Genomic DNA, 24,359 nt, shown 5'->3' on the forward strand with positions numbered 1-24,359 from the left:
TCGTAATGTAGCAGAGATTGGAGGGTTGAACACAATAATTTTCAGCTCCAAGAAGCTATGGTTTAATTTCTCTCAAATGCAAAGTTTTCAATGATTCTCTCTGTAGAGGGAACTTCTAGGCAAGCCTTCAAACCGGTTCTGCCTGGTTCAGTCATGGCCGACAAAGCAAAACCCAAATGGACCCGAATTCTTAAAATATGGGTGAAGCAGAGGAGCCCTGGTGACACAGGGGTTAACAGCTTGGTTGCTAACCAAAAGGTCAGCAGTTCAAATTCACCAGCTGCTCCTTAGAAACCCTCTGGGGCAGTTCTACTCTGTCCTATAGGGTCAGTATAAGTTGGAATTGACTCGGTAACAATGGGTTTGTTTTTTGGTTTTATACCTATGGATGTGAACTCATTTGGGAATAGCATTTTCTTTGTTATGTTAATGAGGCAATATCAGTATAGGGTTGTCTTAAACCAATCACATTTGAGATACAGAAACAGCAGATTAGACACAGAAGAAAGAAAGTATGAATGAGAAGAGACAGATGCCACTTGGAGATCTCCAAGGAACCCAGAGAAGGGTAGAGAAGCTGAGACATGGATTGTCCCCAAGCGGACAGAGAGGGTCTTCCCCTAGAGCCAGAGCCCTGAATTCATACTTCTCACCTCCTAAACTGAGAAAATAAATTTGTTTGTTAAAGCCACCATTTTGTGGTATTCTTAAGATAGCAGCACTAAGAAACTAAGACAACCCCCACCCAAAAGCAAAGTACCAGACATATGTTTCATAAAAGAATTAAAAATTAATTTCAAGAACAGGAATAAACCTGCTGTAAAGATTAAGCTGAATAGTGTGTGTTTGTGGGTGCATGCACATGGATATGTATATGCACACACATACATACATATACATATAATATTTGTATGATATGTCTTCATATCATTCTTAATGGCTGGATGACTCCAATGAAACTCTCAAAATAAAAATTTAAACTGAAACATAAATATGGGATAATTAAAAACTTTTCAGCATTATATATTAGCATTTAATCATCATAAAGATGATATTCCTCTTTTCTTCTTCCTAGTCTCTCCAAGGTTAAGTTAGATTTTTAAAATGTAGTTTATCATAAAAAATATTCAGGAAATGAACACTGTATTAAAAGAATAAATTATTTTATTTCTACTTAATTTATCTGAAAAGTTGATGGTTTATGTTCTAATTTTTGGCTTGAGATATAAAATTTACTATTGCTCACAAAAAAAAGCATCAGAAAGAATTCCCCACGAATGCACAAATGACTGTATTAGAAACAAGTCTATATTTAATTAATGAGATTAAAATTTCACATAGCCCCCCATCTCTAATATATAAAATTTAATGATTATATAAGTTAAACCATATCAGCAAATACACTCTTTTTACCAACACACATCAATATCATCCCAATTAAAATACTCTGTAAGATTGCCTACAGTATTTCAGACTGAAATAGCTTCCACTGAAATAGAATTTTTGCCATTCTGATTTAGCATCTCACGTTCCCTTATCAGCAGATGGTAAGCCAAGTACTATTTAAATCCATATGTCTTCTATAAGCATAGTTCAAATACTGAATAAAAAGATGAACAAATATTTTAAAGCTAATCAGATTAGCCTTTACGTAAAAATAAAAGTAACAAAGTGGAGTTTCATTTCCGGAAAATGACTTTTACTCCATCACATGCAGATGACTGAAGGAGTTACGTTTCTGCAAACCACCTAGACAAAAATAACTGACTGTAGGACAAGACTACAACAAAAGACTTTCCTGACTGACTATTTCTTCGTGAATCCTTCTTCTCTGCTAACGATTCCAATCCTGATAGGCAATGAATTTAGAACCAGGGGCATCCTGGAGTGTAGACACAGTTCAGCAACATCAGGGCTAAGAAGAAAAGAATAATTCACCAGCTTTATTTTGTATACATCTATGCCTGTTCTGGAAACCCTGGTGGTGCAGTGATTAAGTGCTACGGCTGCTAACCAATAGGTCAGCGGTTTGAATATGCCAGGTGCTCCTTGGAAACTCTACGGGGCAGTTCTACTCTGTCCTACAGGGTAGCTATGAGTGGGAATTGACTCAATGGCAACAGTTTTTTTTTGGGGGGGGTGGGGGGGGGATGCCTGCTCTGGAGCCCCAGTGGCGCAGTGGTTAAAAGCTCGGCTGTTAGCCAAAAGGTCAGCAGTTTAAATCTACCAGCTGCTCCTCGGAAACGCTATGGGGCAGTTCTATTCTGTCCTATCAGGTCGCTATGAGTCGGAATCGACTGGAAGGCAATGGGTTTGGTTTTGGGGAGTATGCCTGTTCTAAGGAGCCCTGGTGGTGCACTGGTTAAGTGCTTGGTTGCTTACCGAAAAAGGTCAACAGTTGGAACCCACCAGCTGCTCCTCAGGAGAAAGACGTGGCAGTCTGCTTCTTTAAAGATTCACAGCAAACAACAACCCATTGTCGTAGAGTTGATTCCGACTCCTAGCGACCCCATTAAAAAAACCAAACCTGCTGCCATGGAGTCGATTCGAATTCATAGCAACCCTATAGGACAGAGTCGAACTGCCCCATAGAGTTTCCAAGGAGCACCTGGTGGATTCGAACTGCAGGCCTTTAGGTTAGCAGCCCTAACACTTAACCACTATGCCGCCAGGGTTTCCAAAGTGACCCTACAGCGACCCTTAAAAATTACAGCCTTGGAAACCCTATTGGGCAGTTCGACTCTGTCCTACAGGGTTCTCGTGAGTCAGAATCGACTGGATATTAATGAGTTTGGTTTTTGGTTTGATGCCTGTTTTTCCTCCCTTCCTGCCAATGCTTTCCTAAAGGGTCAAGAAAACAAACAAGAACTCCGTTTGAAGAACGATGCTCCCTGCCTTTACTGATATCCATTCTAAAGATACATCCAAGACTTTGTCTCTTGTACGCAAGAAGGAGATTAAGATGATGAAGTTGGGTTTGTAGTGCAAACACTGTAGGCATTCCTGAGTTCACAAAAGCTTTGTTTCTAGTAAGTTGTCTGCTGCAGTCTCCAGGAGTAAGGTGTTCTAGGAATACCTCTCTTCTTCTTATCACACTTCCTTTGACTCCTGATTTGCTCACAAAATAATTGGAATAAACTGTCCCAGTGGACATATCCTCTTATTGTCAATATCCTAACATGTTTCTCTTCTTTAGAAGGGAAAAGTACAGAAGTATGGTATTTCTTTTCTCCCCACACTTTGGAATTCCACAGCACTCAGCATCATGCTCTATAAACAGCTGCGTCAAAGACTGATAAAGTTAGACCAAAATGAATCTACATTTAATTATTTAAAAAAAAAAAAGTTAAGTAAAGAAAATGAATTTTGGATTTATGATTTCCAAAAAATATAATTATATATATACACATACAAACATTTTAGATTTTACCAGAACTCTTTTAAGCCTAGAAACCCATCGGTAGATTGCTCTTCTAGATTCCTATTACAAGAAATTCCATTATCCCTGAGAAATCTCTACTTCAGCAGATAACTCAGAAAAATTTCAAATTTAAAACTGTCCACTGGAGCACAGCAGTTTTTCCTTTCTATGAAAACCCAAAACTGCTATAATTGACTTTATTTTCCAGAGTAAGCGGCTCACTAAATAACATAATATGCTATACGTTATCAAAAAATTTCATGTAAGTAATAACTGAGCAAATCTTCTAGTCCTAAAAAAGTGTTCAAATATTAATTGCAGTAAAACCTGCAAAAGCTGGAACCTGTGTAAGGTGGAAACCTATCAAAGCAGGAAAACTCAAATATTTTCCACTAAATAGAGAGCAGTAGAAAAGTGGTAACTGCACCCTGTCAAAGGCGGAAAACTTTCGAGACCCGGCAAAACAAGGCAATCCCATTGAGTTCAGGCTCTCACTGGTTTCACTGTAGTTTGTAATTAAAAAATTAATTCATGGTAGAAAATTATACAAACAATGTGGCAGTCTCATACAGAAATTAAAATGTAGTTTTTCCAAACTTTTTTTAAAGTGCATATATGCTCACAGAATTCTATTCAATTAAAAAAATATAGATTCTAGACCTCTTAAGAGAAAAGTAGTAAGGCAGGGCCAGGAAGAGACAAAAATATAAACACGGTATGGTCCTTTCCTCTAAAGAACTCATAATCTGTTCAGGGAAAAAAATTCACAAATAGATAAATCATAAGACTGGTATTTTCTGTCTCTCTCATATCTTTGTTCTAATGTGCTTCAAACTTAACCAACAGCCCCACGCTTTTAGAGAAAAACCTCAAACACACACACACATACACATACACACACATACTTCAATGGATCTCATTTATGGCCCAGGGAATATGACATAAACCTCAACGTTATAGTGAAATTCATATATTAAAATTATAAGGTCTAAAAAACCAAAACCAAACCCACTGCCATCAAGTTGATTCTGACTCAAAGCGACCCTTCGGAGACCCTGAAGCCCTGGTGGTACAGTGGTTAAAGTGTTTGGCTGCTAACGAAAAAGTCAGTGGTTCAACCCACCAGACACTCCTCGGGAGAAAGATGTGTGAGTCTGCTTCTTAAAGATTTACAGCACTGGAAACCCCATGGGGCAGTTCTACTCTATCCTATATGGTCGCTCTAAGTCAGAATCAACTTGAAGGCAGTGGGTTGGTTAGAAACCACAAGGAGTGTCAAACTCAATCCCAGGCAAAACAAAACCACCATATTTGAAACTCATCTGGCTCATTAAAAATAGAACAACCAAGATTTCTGACTGAACCTGAGTATTGTGTAGACATTGTGTCTAGCCGAAGACCCAAAACGGTGTCCAGTTTGGCCTGGTCACAAAGATGGATACTTAGCAGATCTAAGCTTGTAAGTTCAACTGAACACCCCAACTGCATTATCACTATTAACTATTTCAGAGACTATTATCCAACCTTAGTTTGGATGGTTCTTATGGAGCAAAGGCAGATTGATTAAGTGATTATTAGGGTTCATGGTCCTACAAGTCTGGAAAGAACTACTTAAAAGCAGCTTAGATACAAAACTTAAAAGGCTATTTTAAATGATGGAAAATTGGTATACTCAGGACAGCTTCTTTACTTCTAAAATGATGACGATTTGTCTACAGAGAATTTTCTAAAGAACTACCATAAATTCTATGATTATTACACAATGGACTGTGGTTGATTTTTTAGCAGGTATTTTAATTTGTGTTTATTACAACAAAACAACTTAAAATATTTTTCTTAACTTTAAATCGGTAAATAGACTAGGGAAAGGACAAAAGCCTATTCTCAGATCCAAACTGTTTACAAGAACTGAAAGCCTTAAAGCTTAGAAGATTTTAATCAAGCCTTCCATTAACCCCCTACTACTAACCTAAGGATTGTAGGAATTTTAAACAAAAGGGAAAGCAATGCTTTTAAAATGACTTAATGTAATACAGTATTAAGATATGTAACAGTTTTAGCCATTAAACAACAGGTGACATATCACAGGCAAGCATTTCTCTTTCTTCTTCATGACAAAATCAGACATTTAAATAGATGACAATGTGCCATCAGATTAAATCTAAGAGGAAAAATTAGTGAATAAATTAGAACACCAATAAATTAAACTAATATATAATAGTTCTTATATACAGTATATTACACATGGCATATATTTTTAAATGGGTATTCAATTTTTTTTATTTGTATTTTTCTTCAAATGTACGCAATGGTCGTAAATAGCAGTGGTTTTAATTTATATTTGAATAAAAGAACTATTTTCTCCCTACAGATACAGATACATAGATACATAATGATCTTTCTAAAGCTTGTTTACACTAAGTTGAAGAAATTATTAAATTCTTACTTCAGACAATGATTTAAGTAGTCACCTTCTGCTCTGCTCTAAAACTTAAAAGTCTTTCTTTGGATCTGTTGTGTAATAGTAAGACTTTCAAAGCATTCATGTTTCTACGGTGTTTCTAAATCCTATCAATTAACAAAAAACTCTGACATACACAGAGGACATTAAAATTTGATCTCTCAAATATCAAAATAGTAACTTTGTTATTAACTTTAAGAAACTTTTTTAAAACACCTAAATTCCTTTAAATTTTTTTTTTTTCTCTATAATACTCATTTTAGTACATTATACTACTTAAATAGCCCCTGGATTTCAAGGTGGCTAAGGAATCTATACTTCTAAAACAGGCACCTGATTCTTTGTTGATGCTTCAGAAATGTACCCTATTCAAACCATTATAGTCACTAACATTTCCCCCAATATATTAATGCTTAAAGGAAATGCTGAAGTTTCTGGTTTTTTGGCTACGATTGTGAGACAATTCTAACTAAGGAAAGTCAAGAAATGATACTATTTTCCTGTTTCCCAAGAGCGTATATACATAGCCTGGGAAAGTGACCTATACTTCCCAATAGCCCCACTAGTGTGTCAACACACAGAGAAACTTTATTCTAAAGAAATCAATGCTAACAATTTAAAATTGCAAGCAAGATGCAATAATTTATCTACAAGGATATTCAACGCAGCACTAATGACGATAACAAAAAATCAGAAACAAATGTCCAACAAGGACTCAATAAACATCTTTTTTAGTACAACATATAATAATATACTACGATGTGAATAAAGATAATGTGGCTAAATATATGATGACATGGGAAAATGTTTACCGTTTATTATAAAATGAAATTGAAGGTTATTCAATAATAATCATGTAAATTCATGTTTGTATGCATACGCCTGTGTCCAGAAAAAGATACATTAAACTCCTGAGGAGTCGTTTTCTTCTTTTTGCTTAGTTATAATTTTCTAGAATTTGTATACTGAAGAATGGAAAGAAACTCCCCAAAAATACAACTTTAACATGCCCTTCTCTTTTCTTAGACTCTTTCCAATTTCCTTCTCCACTAGAGGCCATGTCCTCTCCTGAAACGCATAGGAAGCTGAGTGGAAATATGGTCACTTTCATCACGACCACCTGCTCTTCAAACAATTCATATGTGAATAATAATGAAATATTAGCACTAAAGAAGCATAAAGAATCTAAGATAGGTTTATAGTTTTAGATTTCAGTGGGATGAAACTGAATTATTCACATCCATTAAAAAGAGTTTGAATGATTCACAGCCAATTTTATTTTTATAATTGTAATGAAACAGCTGGGATTAGAGTCTATTCATGGACTCATAAGAAATTTGCACCCCACCTACTAAAATTAGTTTCTGCATCCAAAATTCTGATTTGAACATCTGACTGTGAACAAAACAGGCATCAAAGCTCAATGCCAAGAAACTGAGGAAATAAGACTGTAAGCATGTCAAATTCTCACCAGAATTATTTTATATCTCATTGTGCATACTTCCTTTTATACTCACTCATAAGTAGCCCCTTAATAAAATGATTCTTTGAAACAAAGTTATTTGCAAAGAGTGAGCTTACTTGTAACAAGCTCAAAGAATATAATTTTTAAAGAATTCAGACTGTATGTGTGACAGTTGTTTATTACTTATGGTTCTCAATCATTAGACTAAAATCTTATTGAAGAGCTTGTACTCCAAATATGTGATAACTCTGGGCATCAGCATCATAAGTCTAAAATATAAGCCTTTTTCTAAAGTTGCCTCTGGTATCAATTCACATATCTAAATATTTAAGGTTTTATTGAAAGGTTATTTACTTAGCCCTAAAATTTGCGATTTTAAAGGGATTCAAGCAATTATCTACTTCAATGTCCATAATTTTCCAATGGAGGAAGCACTGCATAAGGATTGAATGACTCATCCAGGGTGACATGGCTAGTCAGTCACAAAATGAGTCTAGAACACAAAAAGCCTCCTTTCCTCCAATCCAGTACTCTTTCCACTGCATCACAAGGGAAAAGTAAAATGAAAACATGAACTCTAACTTTACCAGAAAATAAAATTCAACCAAGCCTGCACCACAGCCAGTAACAGCCTATTAAATGTGGAGCATCCACTCCAATCCAAACTGCAGCCTCAAAGGGCTGAGCATACTAAACGAAAGGATAATTAAGATACACCTGGGAGCCTTCAGAAATATTTAAATCACATGTGAAGTTGAGACAAGCTCTGAATTTTGTTTAAATAATAAAAAATAAACCTATAATCACATAGCATAAGTTTATATATGAGAGGCATATTAACTGGATAATTAATTCACAGATAATAGACTACCCATCAAAACAACTCACACTTTGAAAAGTTCCAACTTTCTTTTAATTAGTTATGTAGTTCAGGCAAAGTGGATGGATTTTCCTGAATTTTCAAAAAAAATCTGGGTTGTAAATTCCCGACATTAAAAATCAGATAAGCCAACATGCATATCTCCTAAAACACAGCCAGCATTGCTTCAATTGTACTATCCTTCCAAAGGAGATACGCTTCTAAAAAGTTACAAATAGAAGTGTTTTCAGTTTTTAATGTACCAGGAAAGAAATTTCATAAGTGTCATTTTTGAGTCTTTTTTTTAAAGTAAATAATTATTTTAGTATAAAGTGAATAGTTCTCCCAAATGTAGTATTTGTAAGTTTTTAGATTCCCATTAACTTGCCTGGCTCACGTATATATAAATGATATCACACATGTTTTCACAAATGTTATTAAATGGGTTAGAACTCCATGAGACTTTTTTTAGCACATAAAAAGCATAAACTCAATGTTAAATAAGGAAGTATTCTTGCTTCAATCCTTTTAATACTTCATTAATAGTAAAAAAAGAACATTCTACTTGACATTCTGAAAATGTTATGAAAGAAAAATATCTTCTAGTTGAAAAAATACAAATGTTTTAGCAACAAATAAAAAATGAAGACCATTACATACTATTTTAAAGGAAAAAAAATCAAGTTCTTCTCTCTTTTATTTTCTCAAAGTCCATCTGTTATCTACCAGATCCAACACACATCTGAGAGAGGTAAAAACTTTAAAACTGGACTGAGAAATTGTAAAGGGCAGCAACATGGTCATCCATGGAGGCAAAGTGAAAACAAAAAGAGAGAAATTTCTCTCAAATAAAAGGTAAGACTGCCTAAATAGACTACTCTCACTTAAGACACATATCTCAACTTTGCTTAAGAAAATGGATCCTGCTTGACAATAAATTTCTTTACAAAATATACAATTCTGTACATGCAATTATTGTAAGCATATCACACCACATACCTGGCTATTGGACTATACTATATTCCATTTAGGTGACAGAAAGCATCTCTTGAAGATCACTGTTCGCTTGTTTCTTAAGCCTATGCATTTCTAGCATAACGGTTAATCCTTAAGAAAATATTTCTAGGATATTATTTTCTATGCATTATTTATAAGGCAATTTATTTTGTATCTTAAAAAGTATCCCTTTAGATGACAGTGACTTGGAAATTAAACACCATTTATTATCAGTCATGTGTTTTCTCATTTAAATAACTGGAATGATGCTGTAAGAAAGTATTCAAAGAAATGGTAGAATAATAAGACAAAGTAATATGTACAAGGAGGTTCATCAAAGTGTTCTTTATAAACGGGAAGTAATCTAAATGTTCATCAACAGGGATTTGTTAAACACATTATGATATAGCTATTCCATGGTAGGAAACCCTGGTGGTGCAATGGTTAAGACCTACGGCTGCTAACCAAAAGGTTGGCAGTTTGAATCCATAAGGCGCTCCTTGGAAACCGTACGGGGCAGTTCTACTCTGTCCTATAGGGTCACTATGAGTTAGAGTCCACTCAACAGTAACGGGTTTGGTTTTTGGTTTTTATTCCACAGTATATCAAACCAAAAAACCAAATCTGTTGCCCTCGAGTCGATTCTGACTCACAGCGACCCTACAAGACAGAGTAGAACTGCCCCACAGGGTTTCCAAGGAGCAGCTGGTAGATTCAAACTACCAAACTACCAACCTTTTGGTTAGCAGCCAAGCTCTTAACCACTGCGCCAGCAGGGCTCCATGATATATCAAGGACCCAATAAAAATGATTACTATGAGTTATATCTGTTGATGGAAAAAAAGGTCCATAATGTACTGTTAAATGAAAAACAGTGAGGTACATGATTCTATAGCTGAATAAAAAATATACATATGCATGAGTATAAAGGATAAATTAGATACCAAAATATAAATAGAAAAGTATCTGTGGACTGGGATTTATGAGTGGTTTTCATTTTCTTCTTTACAGTGTTCTGTGTGATCTACTTCTGCAATGAACACATCACTTGTATAATTTTCAAAAGCTATTTTTTTATGTTTTGTATACACACACACACACGTATATGTTTCAATGAAACAAATAATTCTGAAATCCAAGGAAGTCATCCAAGCATTTTATTACCAAATAGTGAGTCATAGGAGGCCAAAGGCTAAGAGCATGGACAGTGGAGCCAGATTACCAGGATTAGAATTTCGTCTTTGCCATTACAAACACTGTGACCTTGGGCAAATTACTTAATGTCTCTGCCTCAGTTTCCTTGCCTAAATAAAAGAGATAATAATAGTTCCAACCTCAAAAGGTTGTGATGAGGATGAAAGGAGTTAATGCAGAATAAACTAATGGATATGCAGTAAACTTTTAATCCTAGAACTAAAATGCTAAAATAGATGCTATCCATATATTTTAACCAAAGCATCTATCATTAAATTTTAAAAATAATTCTATAAAAATACATATATATATATATATAGTTTTGCCAAGTTTTGTCTTCCTCATTGAGAATTCAAATCGGACAATTATTAAGTATTCTTGTGCTACCTGGTTATTAGCAGCTAAGATCAGAAAGTTAATTCCTGAAACAGATTATTTTATGGGCTGTAAATTTACCAAGACCTTTTTCGCATGATCTAGTATAAATCTTAGATATGAAAATGTAAAAGAACTATAGCACGTCTTCATGAAACTCATTAAAATACATTCTCATGGATTTTATCGCCTTCTTCAAACAAAATACTGTTTTCAATCAAACGTCATTTTAAAAGTCTTATATTTGTATCCAAATTCTTCTAAAACTTTGACTTCTATAATTACAATCCATTTTTTTAAAGTGCTAGCAAAATTATAAAGTGTATTTTACCTTTTAAAAATTATATCCATATATTCTTAGCTTTTTCTGGTTAATCATGATGCTAGACATAAATACTCGTGGTATAAAACAGCTCGTCCCTTTTCTAATTAATACGCTCAAGTTAAATCTTCAGAATTGAAAAACTATCTTTTAAAGAGGCAAGTTAACATTTAAAATTACATTTGAGAGCCGTCTGATCATTCTGAGATGAATAATGATGCCAAACACTCAATTTGTCACAAGTGTTCTCTTATACTTACAAAAGTACAAAACTAGGATTCCTTTGCCTCACTTATAACCACTGATTAAAAGATGCACAAAATATACCATAAGTATTATGGCTTTTTTTCTCACAATAAAGTCATTCCAGGGTCTATTTTGTTTGAAAATTACAGTTAACTATAAATGCCTATAAATTTGAATGCCGTTTCTCCTAAATGATGGAAACAGGTTCTTTAAACTTAACTGGAACAATTTGCATCTCCTTGAACTAATAACACAGCTAGATACAGCAGGAGGGTGTGGCTTGCCAAGTAAGCTTCCTTGAGTTAATTAGTAGACCTGCCTCGTAATCAATGTCCTTGCCCATAAATACTTCATGAAAGTTCTCAAACAGCGTTCCAGGGAGTAAAAGAGTATGGCAATGGAAATAATATTTACCATTTTGGTGGGAACAAATAACATCTAAGAAAACCCAAGGTAAAACATTTTCGTGGCAGTTTTTTGGAATTACCGCTTCTGTTAAATCCATCCTTCAGACTGGGCTCTGCCTGAAAAATACTAGATTCCCATCAAGACTGTGCAGCTCATAGCTGAGACACTTTTGAGTCCTTCTGCATCTGTGCTCCTGAAACTTGGGCCACATTCTGTAGACTCTTCACTTCCAACGTCTAAGAGCACTCAACAATGGTTTCTTTGGGGGCCCTGTTATCTACTGACACAAACAGTCTGTGAAAAAAGGAAGCTGAGCAAAAGATAGTTATACAGGAAATAATTAACAGATACTGTGCTGAAGGATACCATTTCACAGTAACTACAAACTTGCAGCCCAATTCACTAAGAGATACATCTGCTTCCCCTGCCTTCAACCTGGGCCAGGAGAACTCACAAAAAGCCTAGGTTACAAAAAAAGGGGTGGTGGGGGTGAGAGTGCTTTTTAGAAAATACTTGGGCCAATGGAGCTGACTTACAAAAAAGAAATGGGAATAGAAAGCCCCATTAGTCAAACCATTAAGAACCAAATATATATATATATATCTCGATACATTTGATTATATTTACTGTCAAACACAGTATATCACTGTAAAAATCAGTAACCAAAAAGAAAAAAAAAAATCAATCTACCTAGATTTTACTAACTATAAACAATTGAAATTGTCATGCTCACTATTACACAGAACTAATTAAATGTATGGATTCCATATTTAAAATAAAAGAAACTAAAATATATTGCAGTTTAAATCATACTTTTTCCTAATAGGTGACCACAGAAATGCAGCTATACAGGGCAGAAGCATAGAGACTTAACAAAGTTTGCTAATCTGTACGTAAATACATTTTAACATTATGTTCTTTTTATTGTCAAATAAAATAACAACTGCTAACTATACAGAAACATTATTAAAATGGCCTATAACCACAGTCTCAGAGCCAATGATTAGGGAAGTATATACTTGCCATTTTTCCTGGTACAGTCTGTTCTCTTTGGTATTTTACATATCCATATGTAAAAAGTTCATATGAGGTCAGGAAAACTGCTATGAACATATACATTACGTTAAGTGAATACCAGTTACATAAAAACTGAAATTCCGCTTCTCTTTTAATTAAACATGAAGCAAAACAATAAATATCAGACTTTTCACTTGTGAGCATCTTTAGTTAAAAAAAAGTCCCTGTGGTCCTCTGTCAATGGTTGTAAAGGCATTCAACATTGTCGCTTGTTTGAATGTCTGTCTGGCTGCCAATGGACTGTCCCTAAAAGAACATTTTTGCATTTCAATAGACTATCCAGTATCAACAATCTTTAAACGATAAATTTAACGCAGCTCAGGAAAGGGGTAAGTAACATCTGCATTGTGCTGTCTTGGTATCACATTTACAAAATGAACAAATAATCATACTACTTTGCACTTATCTAACACCCTGCAGCTGAGGCTCTCAAATGGCCTGACAAACATTAATTAACTAAGCTGCACAACACTCCTGTGAGGACATCAGGCATTATGATCCTCTCTAAGAGATAAAGGAACAGAGATCCTGGGAGGCCCTTCCTTTGACAATCAGTGGCTGAACTTGGAACTCAACGCCCAGAACTTGGAAATCAACTCCCACAGGCCCATGGGATTAAGACCTCCAGCGAAACCAAGCAGTACAAAATGTAGATGTTAAAACTGACCAACCTTCCTAAATAAATGTTCCCTGGAAACTAAAATCAATCTCAAAGAGGTTTATTTTTCACTCTGAATGCATAAAGAAAGTGGGCTAATAAATAGGGAGTTTGAACGTACAAAAGGATTTGAACCTAAGTGTTATCTATGAAATTCTGTTGACAAATGACCTGTAGGAATTTACATGTTGATTTTACAACAACTCCATCTACAGATTCACCAAGTGAGCCTAAATATACTTCTGCTTTTCATAAACAAATGGAAAATGTATTTGATTGTAGCAAAATCCTTAAAATTTAATGCTAGATTTTTTTTTTACTCTTATTAATGCAGCTAAAAGACAAAACGTTCTACTTTATAAAATCCAATCCAAAAATTCCATTACAAGAATTAAATTCAGAAATTCTATTCAAGGAAACTGAGGCACTGGTGGCAGAGTGGTTAAGAGGTCGGCTGCTAACCAAAAGGCTGGCAGTTTGAATCCACCAGCCACTCCTTGGAAACCCTATAGGACAGTTCTACTCTGTCCTACAGTGTCACTATGAGTCAGAATTGACACGATGGCAATAGATTTGATGGATTTTTGATTCAAGGAAATTATGACTAATACAGTTACATCTGCATATGAATTTATCTACAAAAATACAAAAAAATAGCTTTGTGCAAATATATATTATAGAAGAAACTGATCAGAAAAGAGCACACAACTCTACTGAGTTAAGGCTACAATATACTGTTTAATAAAATTAGAAAGTGATTTGAATTCAAAAAAACAATTAACTTTTGCTTTTAGCACAGGCAATGTTAAACATGCTATCCTCTTTAAGAACCAAATTCTAAGTCTAAATGAAAACACGGAGTTTTCAAAATATTAAATTTTTAGTAACCACTTTCAGGAGCATATTCATGTTTTACTAGATCTATTCTGGAAGTTTTAAATGAGTAAAATTGAAGTTTTCATATAAGCTGGGGCTATTTTTAGCAAAGATTCTAAAGGCTTTTTCTTCCTACTCATTAGAAAAAGAACAATGATGAATGTTAATGGTTAATGTGCCACCAAAAGAACCCTAATTTTCATAAAGCAATTTACAAGATAAAGCGTATGTTAATGTGTCCCCTGCCACACTCAAAGTACAGTGGACAGCACAGGTGATATACACAATTTGAAAATGTTTATAACAACATCAATTTTATACTAATAAAATTGGAAAAAAATATAAAGGCATTCCCTGAGTAAAAATATACATGAATGATCTGATACTGAACACAAAACTGAAAACGTAGGCAAACAATCAAAAAAATCTAACCCTTTTAATGTTAATCAAGTAAGCATTTTGAAGCTTCAGCTTTTCTCCGTGATTCTTGTATTTCCTTCCTCACACTGAAGAGCAAATTTTCACTACTAAACCCAATTAAAAACATGTATAGCCTAAAAAAGACTAAGACTCTGGAACCAACATTGTAATTACGTGCTTTGTGACATGACCCTAATTACATTCAACCTACACCTCAACAATGTTTCATTATTTCCCAGTATAATGTTGAACTATTTTAAATCACTGTTTTCTGTTGGATAAATTTTCCATACTTATTTCTTGATATCACTTTGTACAGTATTTAGAGATGATTCTTGAGTTTTTACTGTTGGTATTAGAAACTGTATGTATAAATTTATTTATAAATATTTTTGCTCTTTTAACGCTATATTGTATGCACTGCTGAGGAGCCTTGGTGGTGCAGTGGTTAAGGCACCAGGCTGCTAACCAAAAGTTCGAATCCACCAGCCGCTCCACAAAAGAAAGATGTGGCAGTCTTGTTTCCGAAAAGATTTACAACCTTGGAAACCCTATAGGGCAACTGTACTCTGTCCTACAAGGTCACTATGAGTTGGAATCAACTAGACAGCAGTAGGTTTTGGTTTGGTATGCATGTTTAATTTAAAAGGAAACCCTGGTGGCATAGTGGTTAAGAGCTATGGTTGCTAACCAAAAGGTCAGCAGTTCCAATCCACTGGGCGCTCCTTGGAAACCCCGTGGGGGCAACTCTACTCTGTCCTATAGGGTCACTATGAGTTGGAATCGACTTGATGGCAATGGGTTAGGCTATTTAATTTAAAAAATCATTTTTATAACTTGATATTTTCTATTTCTTAAGAGTCCTGTTTCTGAATAAACATAACAGCAAGATAGTTAATTTCCAACTCCATTCTATTTACTCAAACATGAATATTATATTTTGTATGCATATATTTACACAGACCACTGTATTTTCATTCAGAACATATAAATTATATTTGCATATTTCTATTATTTATGTATAACTTGAAAGAAACTTTCGCTAACAACTAGATCTTTACAACTACAAAATAAAGTACAGTGCTTTTGCCTTTACTAAACAAGACAGCGTTATTCTACTGGGTTTTTCCTTACAGAGAGCAGGGTAGTGAATTTAGAAATGTGCATTTGCTATGATAACTTGGGAATACCAATTTCTAGCATCAAAGCAGAACTTCTGTCAAATCCATCAATCAGTATGGGCTCTGATTCTTAACTTATTTTGGCATCTTAAGAAGCAGATCAACTAAGATATGAGTACATAAAAATTTTTAAATTGTTAATTAGCTAAATATTACACAGAAAACTATTCCAAAAAATTAGCTACCATTTTTATTGCAAACATCCAGTAAAACTGGTGACTTCCAAAAGCACTACCCAAACACAACCAAAATGTAAATTTTAAAGATTTGAATTTTATTAAAATCACAGAAGAATAATTCAAGGCTCTTTTTCTAAAAAAATATAAATTTACTTTCGTAAGTTCTCTAACATTTATAGATTGTAGGCTTTAAGTATCACAAATCCTAGGGTTAGGAAATTTAACTACTCATTGTACAACCTGGCTGAAGAGTCTCCTGCTGAAGATTTCCTACTTCAGCAGCTAATGTGGGGGAACTGAAAAGACAGTTGAAATGATGCAACAGAAACCTGAAGTCAGGGAATTAAGGAAGTGGAGTAATTAAGAAAAACAACTTTTTAGAAAAGTATCATCATCCCCAGCCTGCTCAAAAAATGTAACTTTCATGCTTAGGTTTGAGCCTTTACTGCTTAATTACTTATAATTCCAAATTCTTAGACTATACAAAAGGTGGCAGGAAAGCTATTATTACTGCAGAAACAATCTAAAAGAGTCAAACAGTTTGGATGAAGATGTCATGTATGAAAACAATTTTAAGGAGAAAAAAAATATATGGGTGGGGGAGCTGTAGCGATACAGATGTGAGGCACCTGTGGAAGTATACATTCTCATGATGCAATATGAAATTATTAAAACCTAGGGTATATAAATCCTTCTTTATAGTCAGAAATCATAAGAGCCACTTGAGATTAGAAGAGTCCCGACATGCCAAGAAAATGAGTATTTACAATTATAAAACTGCAGCCTATGTAGATTTATTTGAAAGGAGCTCACTGAATTGAACACCCTGTCGAAGGGCAGAGGATCTAGCTCTCTTCTTCCAAAAGTTACTTAAAATGAACTTGCATCTTCCCTGTAGGGGGGATTCTTTGTTTTGGGGGGTACAGGGGGCAGCACCTCTTCTGCATTCAGTCCTTCCCTTAGCTCCAGGGCTTAAGTGCAGACTGGAAAGGTACCAGCTTTTATAATTAACTGTACACCTCTAAGGGGGCATTTCTCAACTCCACTAGAGAATACCTGAGAAGCACAGACAGGCTTCAGAGAATCCGCAGGAAATGAGGGCAGAGCAGCCATGCAGACTTCATGAAGAGCGATTTTCTCCCCAGTATACACCCAGAGAGACTTCAGTGGTTTCGGCCCTGCAGGTCAAAGCATTGGGCTGACTGAACTATATTTTCTAACTGGATCTTTTGGAAAGGTTAGCTAGTTTCTGTTCCTACCTTCTATGCACACACAAGCTTCAAAATCATCCAGAAAGCTCAAAACTTTCTCAGAGTTAAGGTGACATGTTGAAGCAGTGGCGCCTGAGGCAAAAAAACCAGGCATCACTTCCTGGAAGCTCGTGAATTTTCAAAACCTAAAATATTTCTTGACAATGCTGAGTCTACACAGCAAGAAGAGAGAGATCAAGGATCTTATTTCACCCAGACGTTACTGGGTGTTTTTTGTTCTGTTTTGTTTTTCCTCCTCAAGTGGAACAATGTTTTTCTCCCAAAAAGAGCCTGATAAATATAAATGATACCATAGTCTTTTCTTTGGATGTTCTTCACACCATTCACATTTAGCTTTATCTCATTTTTTCCTTTTTTTGGCAACTAAACAACAGCAAGCATTGCCATTTGTACATAATTATACTGTGGGTTTTATAAAACATTGCACTTCTGTTTTAACCTCTAAGCAAGGGCTTTACGTGCTTAGTGATTTAAATCCCCGATAACGTCCTTCTTAACCATGTACTGTCACACCATCTTGTAAGTTAAAAGGCATGTAGTTGTTTTAATGTAACAGAGATGCATTCTCTGGGATGCTAAGCCTTCCTTCTCCACATATGGCCTTGCTGTCTGGCATAAACCAAAATTCAATCTGAGCTAACAGCAAAGACAAACAAGTGTCTGCTTAGCCTTGTGGAGAGTATGTAGGCAGTACACACAAATGCACACGAGCCACTTTCTGCCATGTTGCTTTTATAAGTGTAAATCAGCAGGTTGATACAGATCCTTTAATTTCCCTTCAGGAAATGTAACACCAAATCTAGAAAATGTGTGCTCCATTTTCCCTTTAAAATATAGAAATTATTTAAAAAATTAAACCTTCCTACCCGTAACAGGGACTGGGATTCATCCTTGGACTTGCTTTCTCCAGATGCAGGATACTGCTGGGTGAGGGCCCCAGACTTTTCTCCGCCAGCTGGCACCCCCTGCAGGAATCCCTTGGTCTCGACAGCCAAGCCATAAATAGGTCGTGCCAGATGGGCAGCTTCTACATTGGGGCTATCCCTTAGGGTCTTTGTCTGCTCTTGGGTGCCAGACACAGGTGTCAGAAGCCCCAGGCTTGCTTGAGTATATGATGGACTGCCCCGTAAGATCTCTGCACCTCTCCAAGTCACGCTGCGAAGGTCATCACTGGAACTCTCAGTCCAAACTTTCTCTTTAAGCCCGTCCTTATCTTCCAGCTTCTCCCTCTTCACTACACTCTCGGAAACAGGCTCTCCCATTTTAGAGTCTGGATTTATCAGACTGTAGACCTTGAGGTCAATTTTGGGCTCCTCCTTGATGGTGGATATGGCATGACCATCCTCTTCGCCGTTGGCTGTAGTGATGTCCTGTTCCTGGCAGTGAACAGTGTTGAAGTGCTCCAGTAGTGACTGAGTATCGGCAGCTGTAAAATTGCACTGACGGCATTTGTAGCAGCCGTGTGTTCTCCTGGAGAAAAAAGAAGACAGTTACTGGAAATCTAGCATTCTGAAGGTTTTGTTTTTTGTTTTTTTTTTAAACTGTTACCTGAATTTTATCTCATGTAATGTAGTAGGCAGAATCTAATCTCCACACCCGGAAATTGGAATGTAATTAACTGGTATTTTCGGTTCTATATCAAGAATGTTAAGTTCCCTTTTATTAGCAGTAACAGGTATACATACTCAAGGACCTGCACATGCACACACTCCAGTTATAAATAATGTTCGCTGCGTTAGCAAATGACCTGCTCTGTCCATTTTACCGATTGGATAATTCTCAATTCTACTTTAGTTAAGGAGATATTCATATGATTTCATGCCTGATTTAATCAGCAGACTGGTTGCCCACTTTCTGTTTACTTAAACAAAATTGAGATTTTTTTTTCATTTATTCACTAACATTTCTAATGCCAAAGTGCTTTGTATGACTTTTCGTTTATTAAAATAAGTTTTACCTAACAAATCTACTTAGTCAATAGGATGTTTCTGGTTGATCTACATAATCTAGTAAATAAGAGATATTTAAAGCCCAAGATTTTTCTAATAAATTCTATTTATCTGTAACGACAGAATTACATTCAACAAATTGAGTGTTGAGTGTCAGGAAGCATGATAGGGAGGTGCTGCATGGATATATTCGTTAGAATGGTGCGTTTGTGTAAGTGTGTAAACGAATGAGTGTGTGTGTCTTCTTTTTAAAAGGCTTAAAATAAGAAGATCTTGTTACCAAATTTCGTATCATTTTCCGCTGTTAAAGAGAGAATAAGTGCTATATTAGGACATATATTTGATTACCAAAGAAGAACAGAGGTGCTGCATCATAAAAGGCATACCTGAAAGGCACACAATGATTTGGAATAAGGCATATTTTCTTTAACTATAAAAACCTCATATGGCTGTTTATACAAATACCACCTGAAACACATGATAATACACTGAGATAATGTGTCGTGAGTTATCAACTTAAAACAAAGTAACAAAAATACATTGTATGAGTTAAAGCTATATTGAAAGCTATTGCAAGATATGTACTTATATATGTAATTGTAGACAATCATCAAAATATTACTTTTACAGGCACTGGGTACACATTGGTGAATAAGAAATACAGGCTTCCTGCCCCCGGTGCTTAGAGTTTAGTTGGCAATGACAGGTTTCACATCAGACTATAAATAAATAAGTACAAAGAGTGATATGAGCCAAGGATGAAATGAATAGGATAGTAACGGGGGCAGGAGAGCTGCTCAGGGTTGTCAGGAAGGCCTTTCTAGGGCATATAGAGAGAGCCTTGTAGGCCATAGTAAGGAGACGGGTTGTTGTCAAAGGTTAAGGGAAGCAATGGAAAAGTTACATGCACGGGAGCAGCATGGTCAAATGTATATTTTAATCACTTTTGGAATATAATAATGTCTGTTTTGAACAACTGCATTTCCTTGTAAGACATATCTGATGGTTAAATTCACAGAATTTTCCTACTTTATAGAAAGTAATTCATACATGTAACAAAATTATCAACCAGTTTTTTTGTTGAGGTCACATAATGCTATACACAATTAGCACAATTAGTTTACATTTTAGTGAATAAATACGGGTATTTAAACTTTTCACTTTTTACAGAAGACTGTTTTCAATCTTTTCTCCTACTGTTCCTTTAAATACTGAGCAATCAAGACTTTAAAAAGGAAATAAAGCAAATGATAAATAATCTGATCATGGCTTCACCATGAAAATACAACATTAAAATTAATTTTATTCTAAATGGAAGAAACCTAACTCATAAGGTGAGGATGTCTATGACCAAGAGTAAGAATCTTGCCTCCAATGTCAAGGCCAGAAAACCCAAAGACAGAATTAACGTCACAAAAGACAACAGACAAGACCTAAACTCCAGGGCGTAGCACTTCCAGGAAACTCAGCCAAGGAACCTTCTTACCAAAACCACATTCTAGCCTGACTCAATGGGAGATTAGCTCCTAAACCCAAAATTGTATCCTCCCCCAAAATTTTGCTTATAATGCCTGATCATCATATAAAAACAGACTTATCAGAATGGTTACAGTTCAAAACATACCCAGGAAATATTCTACATAATCTACTGAGCCACGAACATTAAAAAGAAACTTCAAGAAACGCATTTGCACGTTCTGATCAACCTTCAACCTGAGCCAGTTCTGATGAGCTCACTGGCCACTGTGACAGCAAATGTGTGGTTCCCCTGACACGGTGGGCTATCTGCCTGACGTCTGTGGTGGGACCCTTGACTATAAATCAAGACGATAAACTGCCATTGCTACCTCTGCAACACTGGTGGCTCTGGTGCAAAAATACCAAACAATTGCAGGGATGCTGTTTTAAGAATAAAGGCTATAAACAACCAGGTGACTGTATCAACATATAAGAAAAGAAATACAAGATTCTAGAACAGCGCCATAGAAAAATTATCTAAAAACAGCAAACTCTCAGTTCTTATTGGAGAAGCAATTTAGTCATACTGAAGAGTATAGACTCTAGAACCACTGTCTGACTTTCAATCTTGGCTCTGTATTTCACTAGATATGTGACTTTGGATAATTTACTGAACCGCTGCCTCAGTTTCCTCATTCACAAAATAAAAAAAATAGTGCATGTTCATTAATTTCTTATGAATATTAATAACACTTGTAAGAGTTAACCAATATACAGGAATTCCCCCGTTTTGCGAAAGTTCACTTTACACCACTTCGCTTTTACAAAAGACCTACACTAGTACCTGTTTTTGCTAAGTGAAAGAAATTTGAAGAGCACTTTTGCTTTTACCAAAAAAAGGTGAAAGGTGGAAATAGCGTTCGGAAGTGGTTTTGCAGCGAGCCCTTAAAGAGGCAGCACGCACTCCCAGCAGCTAGACTAGCGCCTCAAAGTTTCTTCCCCAGGAACTACACTCAGCATCTCAGCATCAAGCTACCACAGCTTTGAACTGTGTCTGTCTGTGAGATCTGTGCTTTATCTTGATTTATTTTGTGCATCCATTAGCAAGATGTGTTGTAATGTATCAGAAAAGCCTAAGAGAGCTCACAAGGGTTTTATGTGTTATTTGGTATGATTTGGTAGGTTACCTTTTGGGTCTGGGAATGCTCAAAAATTTTCCCATATAAATTAATGGTAATTGATTCCTCTCTTTATATCATTTTGGCTTACGAAAGGTTTCATAGGAACGCTCTACTTTCGGATAGCAGGCGAAACCTGTAAATCCAAAAATAAAGTCCTGTTCTGTATGAATCTGCTTCCAATATTCTTTAAGGAGTTTAAACGTACAAACTGGCATTTTGGTATCATTCTTTTCCTTTCTCCCAAGTATCCTAACAATGGCAGATGTCGTTAAAACTGAGTTTATTTCCTAAAAGATCTTTTACTTTAGGACACTGCCAGGTAGAATATATTTTAAAATTGGAAATGCATCTTAGGTTTCCTTACTATGTAGCTTCAATATTTACTTATTTTGCAATCTAGAAACGTCCTTGAGCCAACCCTAACCCTTTGCCAAACAGAGACCAATGCATCCAACCTTTATCCATTATTTGACTCATACTTTCTCCCCAGTGTACCAGTTCCTGGGCTCCTGACCAAGCAGAGTTCATCACAAACCATCATACAGTGAAACAAGGTGTCTGGATCTTCTAAGTTTTCTAGTTTGAAATCCCTGTCCCAGTGGACAACGCCCTGGCTCCTGACAGCTCTCAGCAAGAGCTGCTCTGATCTGCCCAACAGAGAAGCTGCTGATGTGAATGATCCAGGTAAAATCTCTAATGGTACTTATGTTGGAAAACTACCAGAATGCAAAGAACAATGGGGATGGGTGTAAAGCAAAAAAGGAGAGAGACATTCCAGAGATAAGTTTTCAGTAAGAATGAGATTTTACTACAAGAAGGAAAACAGCATTTTAACAGGAAGGATATTAAAATACAGTTGTAACAACAAGCTCAATTCACATGCTTTTCTTTTGAAGAGTTCAAAGCACTCACGTCCCCACTGAATATATGCCCCATTTTACAGATAGTGAAATGGAGACATAATGACTTGCCCACGTTAGTCAACATTAAGTCAAGAATACAGAGCTTCTAACTCCCAGAACAATGTTTTATTTTTCTATGCTGTTAAAATTCTTAACTTTCTACAAAAATAAATGATGTGATGGACGATATGGAAAATGAAAACTTGGAGGACAGAGGAAATCTAACTAATAGCAACGGTTTGCCAAACAGGCTGTGTGTGGCACTGCAACGTAAGGTGCTTCTTAGCAATAGAGATTCCAAACCCTACTACCTGACCTACTAAAACAGAATTCCTGGGGAATAATCTTTTTCTTTTTTTTTTTGAGAATCTGAATTTTTAACAAGGCCCTCAGGTGGCACTGATGCAGGGACCAGTATTTATGAATCACATCACTAGATATATCATGATTCTAAAGCAACTTAATGAATAAACTCAAAAGACATCCCCGACCTCCCAAGGCTTTAAGAAAACACAGGTAATGACTTTACTATCTTAGTTATTCAGAAACTTCAGATTATGGGTCTGACTCCTATTAATGAAAGAAGACTAAAGCTTGACAATTAAGCAGTAAAGTGCTAAACTGCTCAATCTTTCAGGCCACTGAACACCACTAGGTGAAGCAGAAATGTTAATTTAATGCATGGCCCTTGTAGAACTGAAGGACTCCCTTCTTCCTATAATATCAGCCCTAAATAAATGATACTAAACACATGATAGAGACAACACTACTCTACTTTCAACAGCTTGGAGTAATACAAACTTTTCAGTAATCTATACCAACATCTAAAGCAGTGTTTCTCAAACTTCAACATGCACAGGAATCATCCGGGAATCTTGTTAAATTTCAGATTCTGATTCTGACTATCTGGAGTGGGGCCCCAGGTTCTGCATTTCTTACTAGCTCCCAGGTGATGCTGATGCTGTTGGTCCCTTGACCATACTCTGAGTTGCAAGAATCATGCAGCTATGGTCAGAAATAGCTTCAAGATGGGTATGAGTTAGCTTTAAATGAACTCTCAGAATATATACTCACCACTCTACAGAGCATTCCCAAATGAATACTTAATGCTAAACAACATCACTTTCCCTCTTAAAAGCACATACAATATCACCCACCTCTGAGAATCAAAATTAACAGCTTTATCAATTAACGTTACAAATATGAAATTGTCAAGCATAATCCCAAACCCCAGTAATTCCAATAGTTTATCTTTCCTAGTTCACTGTTTAAGGATTGTCTTTCCAATACCCTTTAGTGCTAAGTATTATATATACATATGTATATATGAATTTTTTTTTCTCACAACAATCAGAGTATGTATTTATTTCCATCCATCTCCATTTCACAAAGAAGCTGAGGCAAGGACAGTTTAATTCACGTAAAATAATACAGTTATTGTGGAACTATATTAGTTGGGA

At 35.7% G+C, this 24,359-nt stretch overlaps 1 protein-coding gene across 3 annotated transcripts in view; it reads right to left on the reverse strand.

Annotated features, from left to right (window-relative positions):
* Positions 1 to 24,359, reverse strand: part of TRPS1 (transcriptional repressor GATA binding 1) — a 274,383-nt gene that overhangs the window by 174,817 nt on the left and 75,207 nt on the right. For all 3 annotated transcript variants that reach the window (XM_023728164.1, XM_023728163.1, XM_004372960.2), the window contains one exon: positions 18,276 to 18,879. In XM_023728164.1, coding sequence (XP_023583932.1) covers positions 18,276 to 18,879 — 604 coding nt within the window. The remainder of the gene's footprint in view (positions 1 to 18,275; positions 18,880 to 24,359) is intronic.

Source organism: Trichechus manatus, unplaced genomic scaffold (assembly GCF_000243295.1).
Source record: "Trichechus manatus latirostris isolate Lorelei unplaced genomic scaffold, TriManLat1.0 scaffold00022, whole genome shotgun sequence".
Classification (NCBI taxonomy): Eukaryota; Metazoa; Chordata; class Mammalia; order Sirenia; family Trichechidae; genus Trichechus; species Trichechus manatus.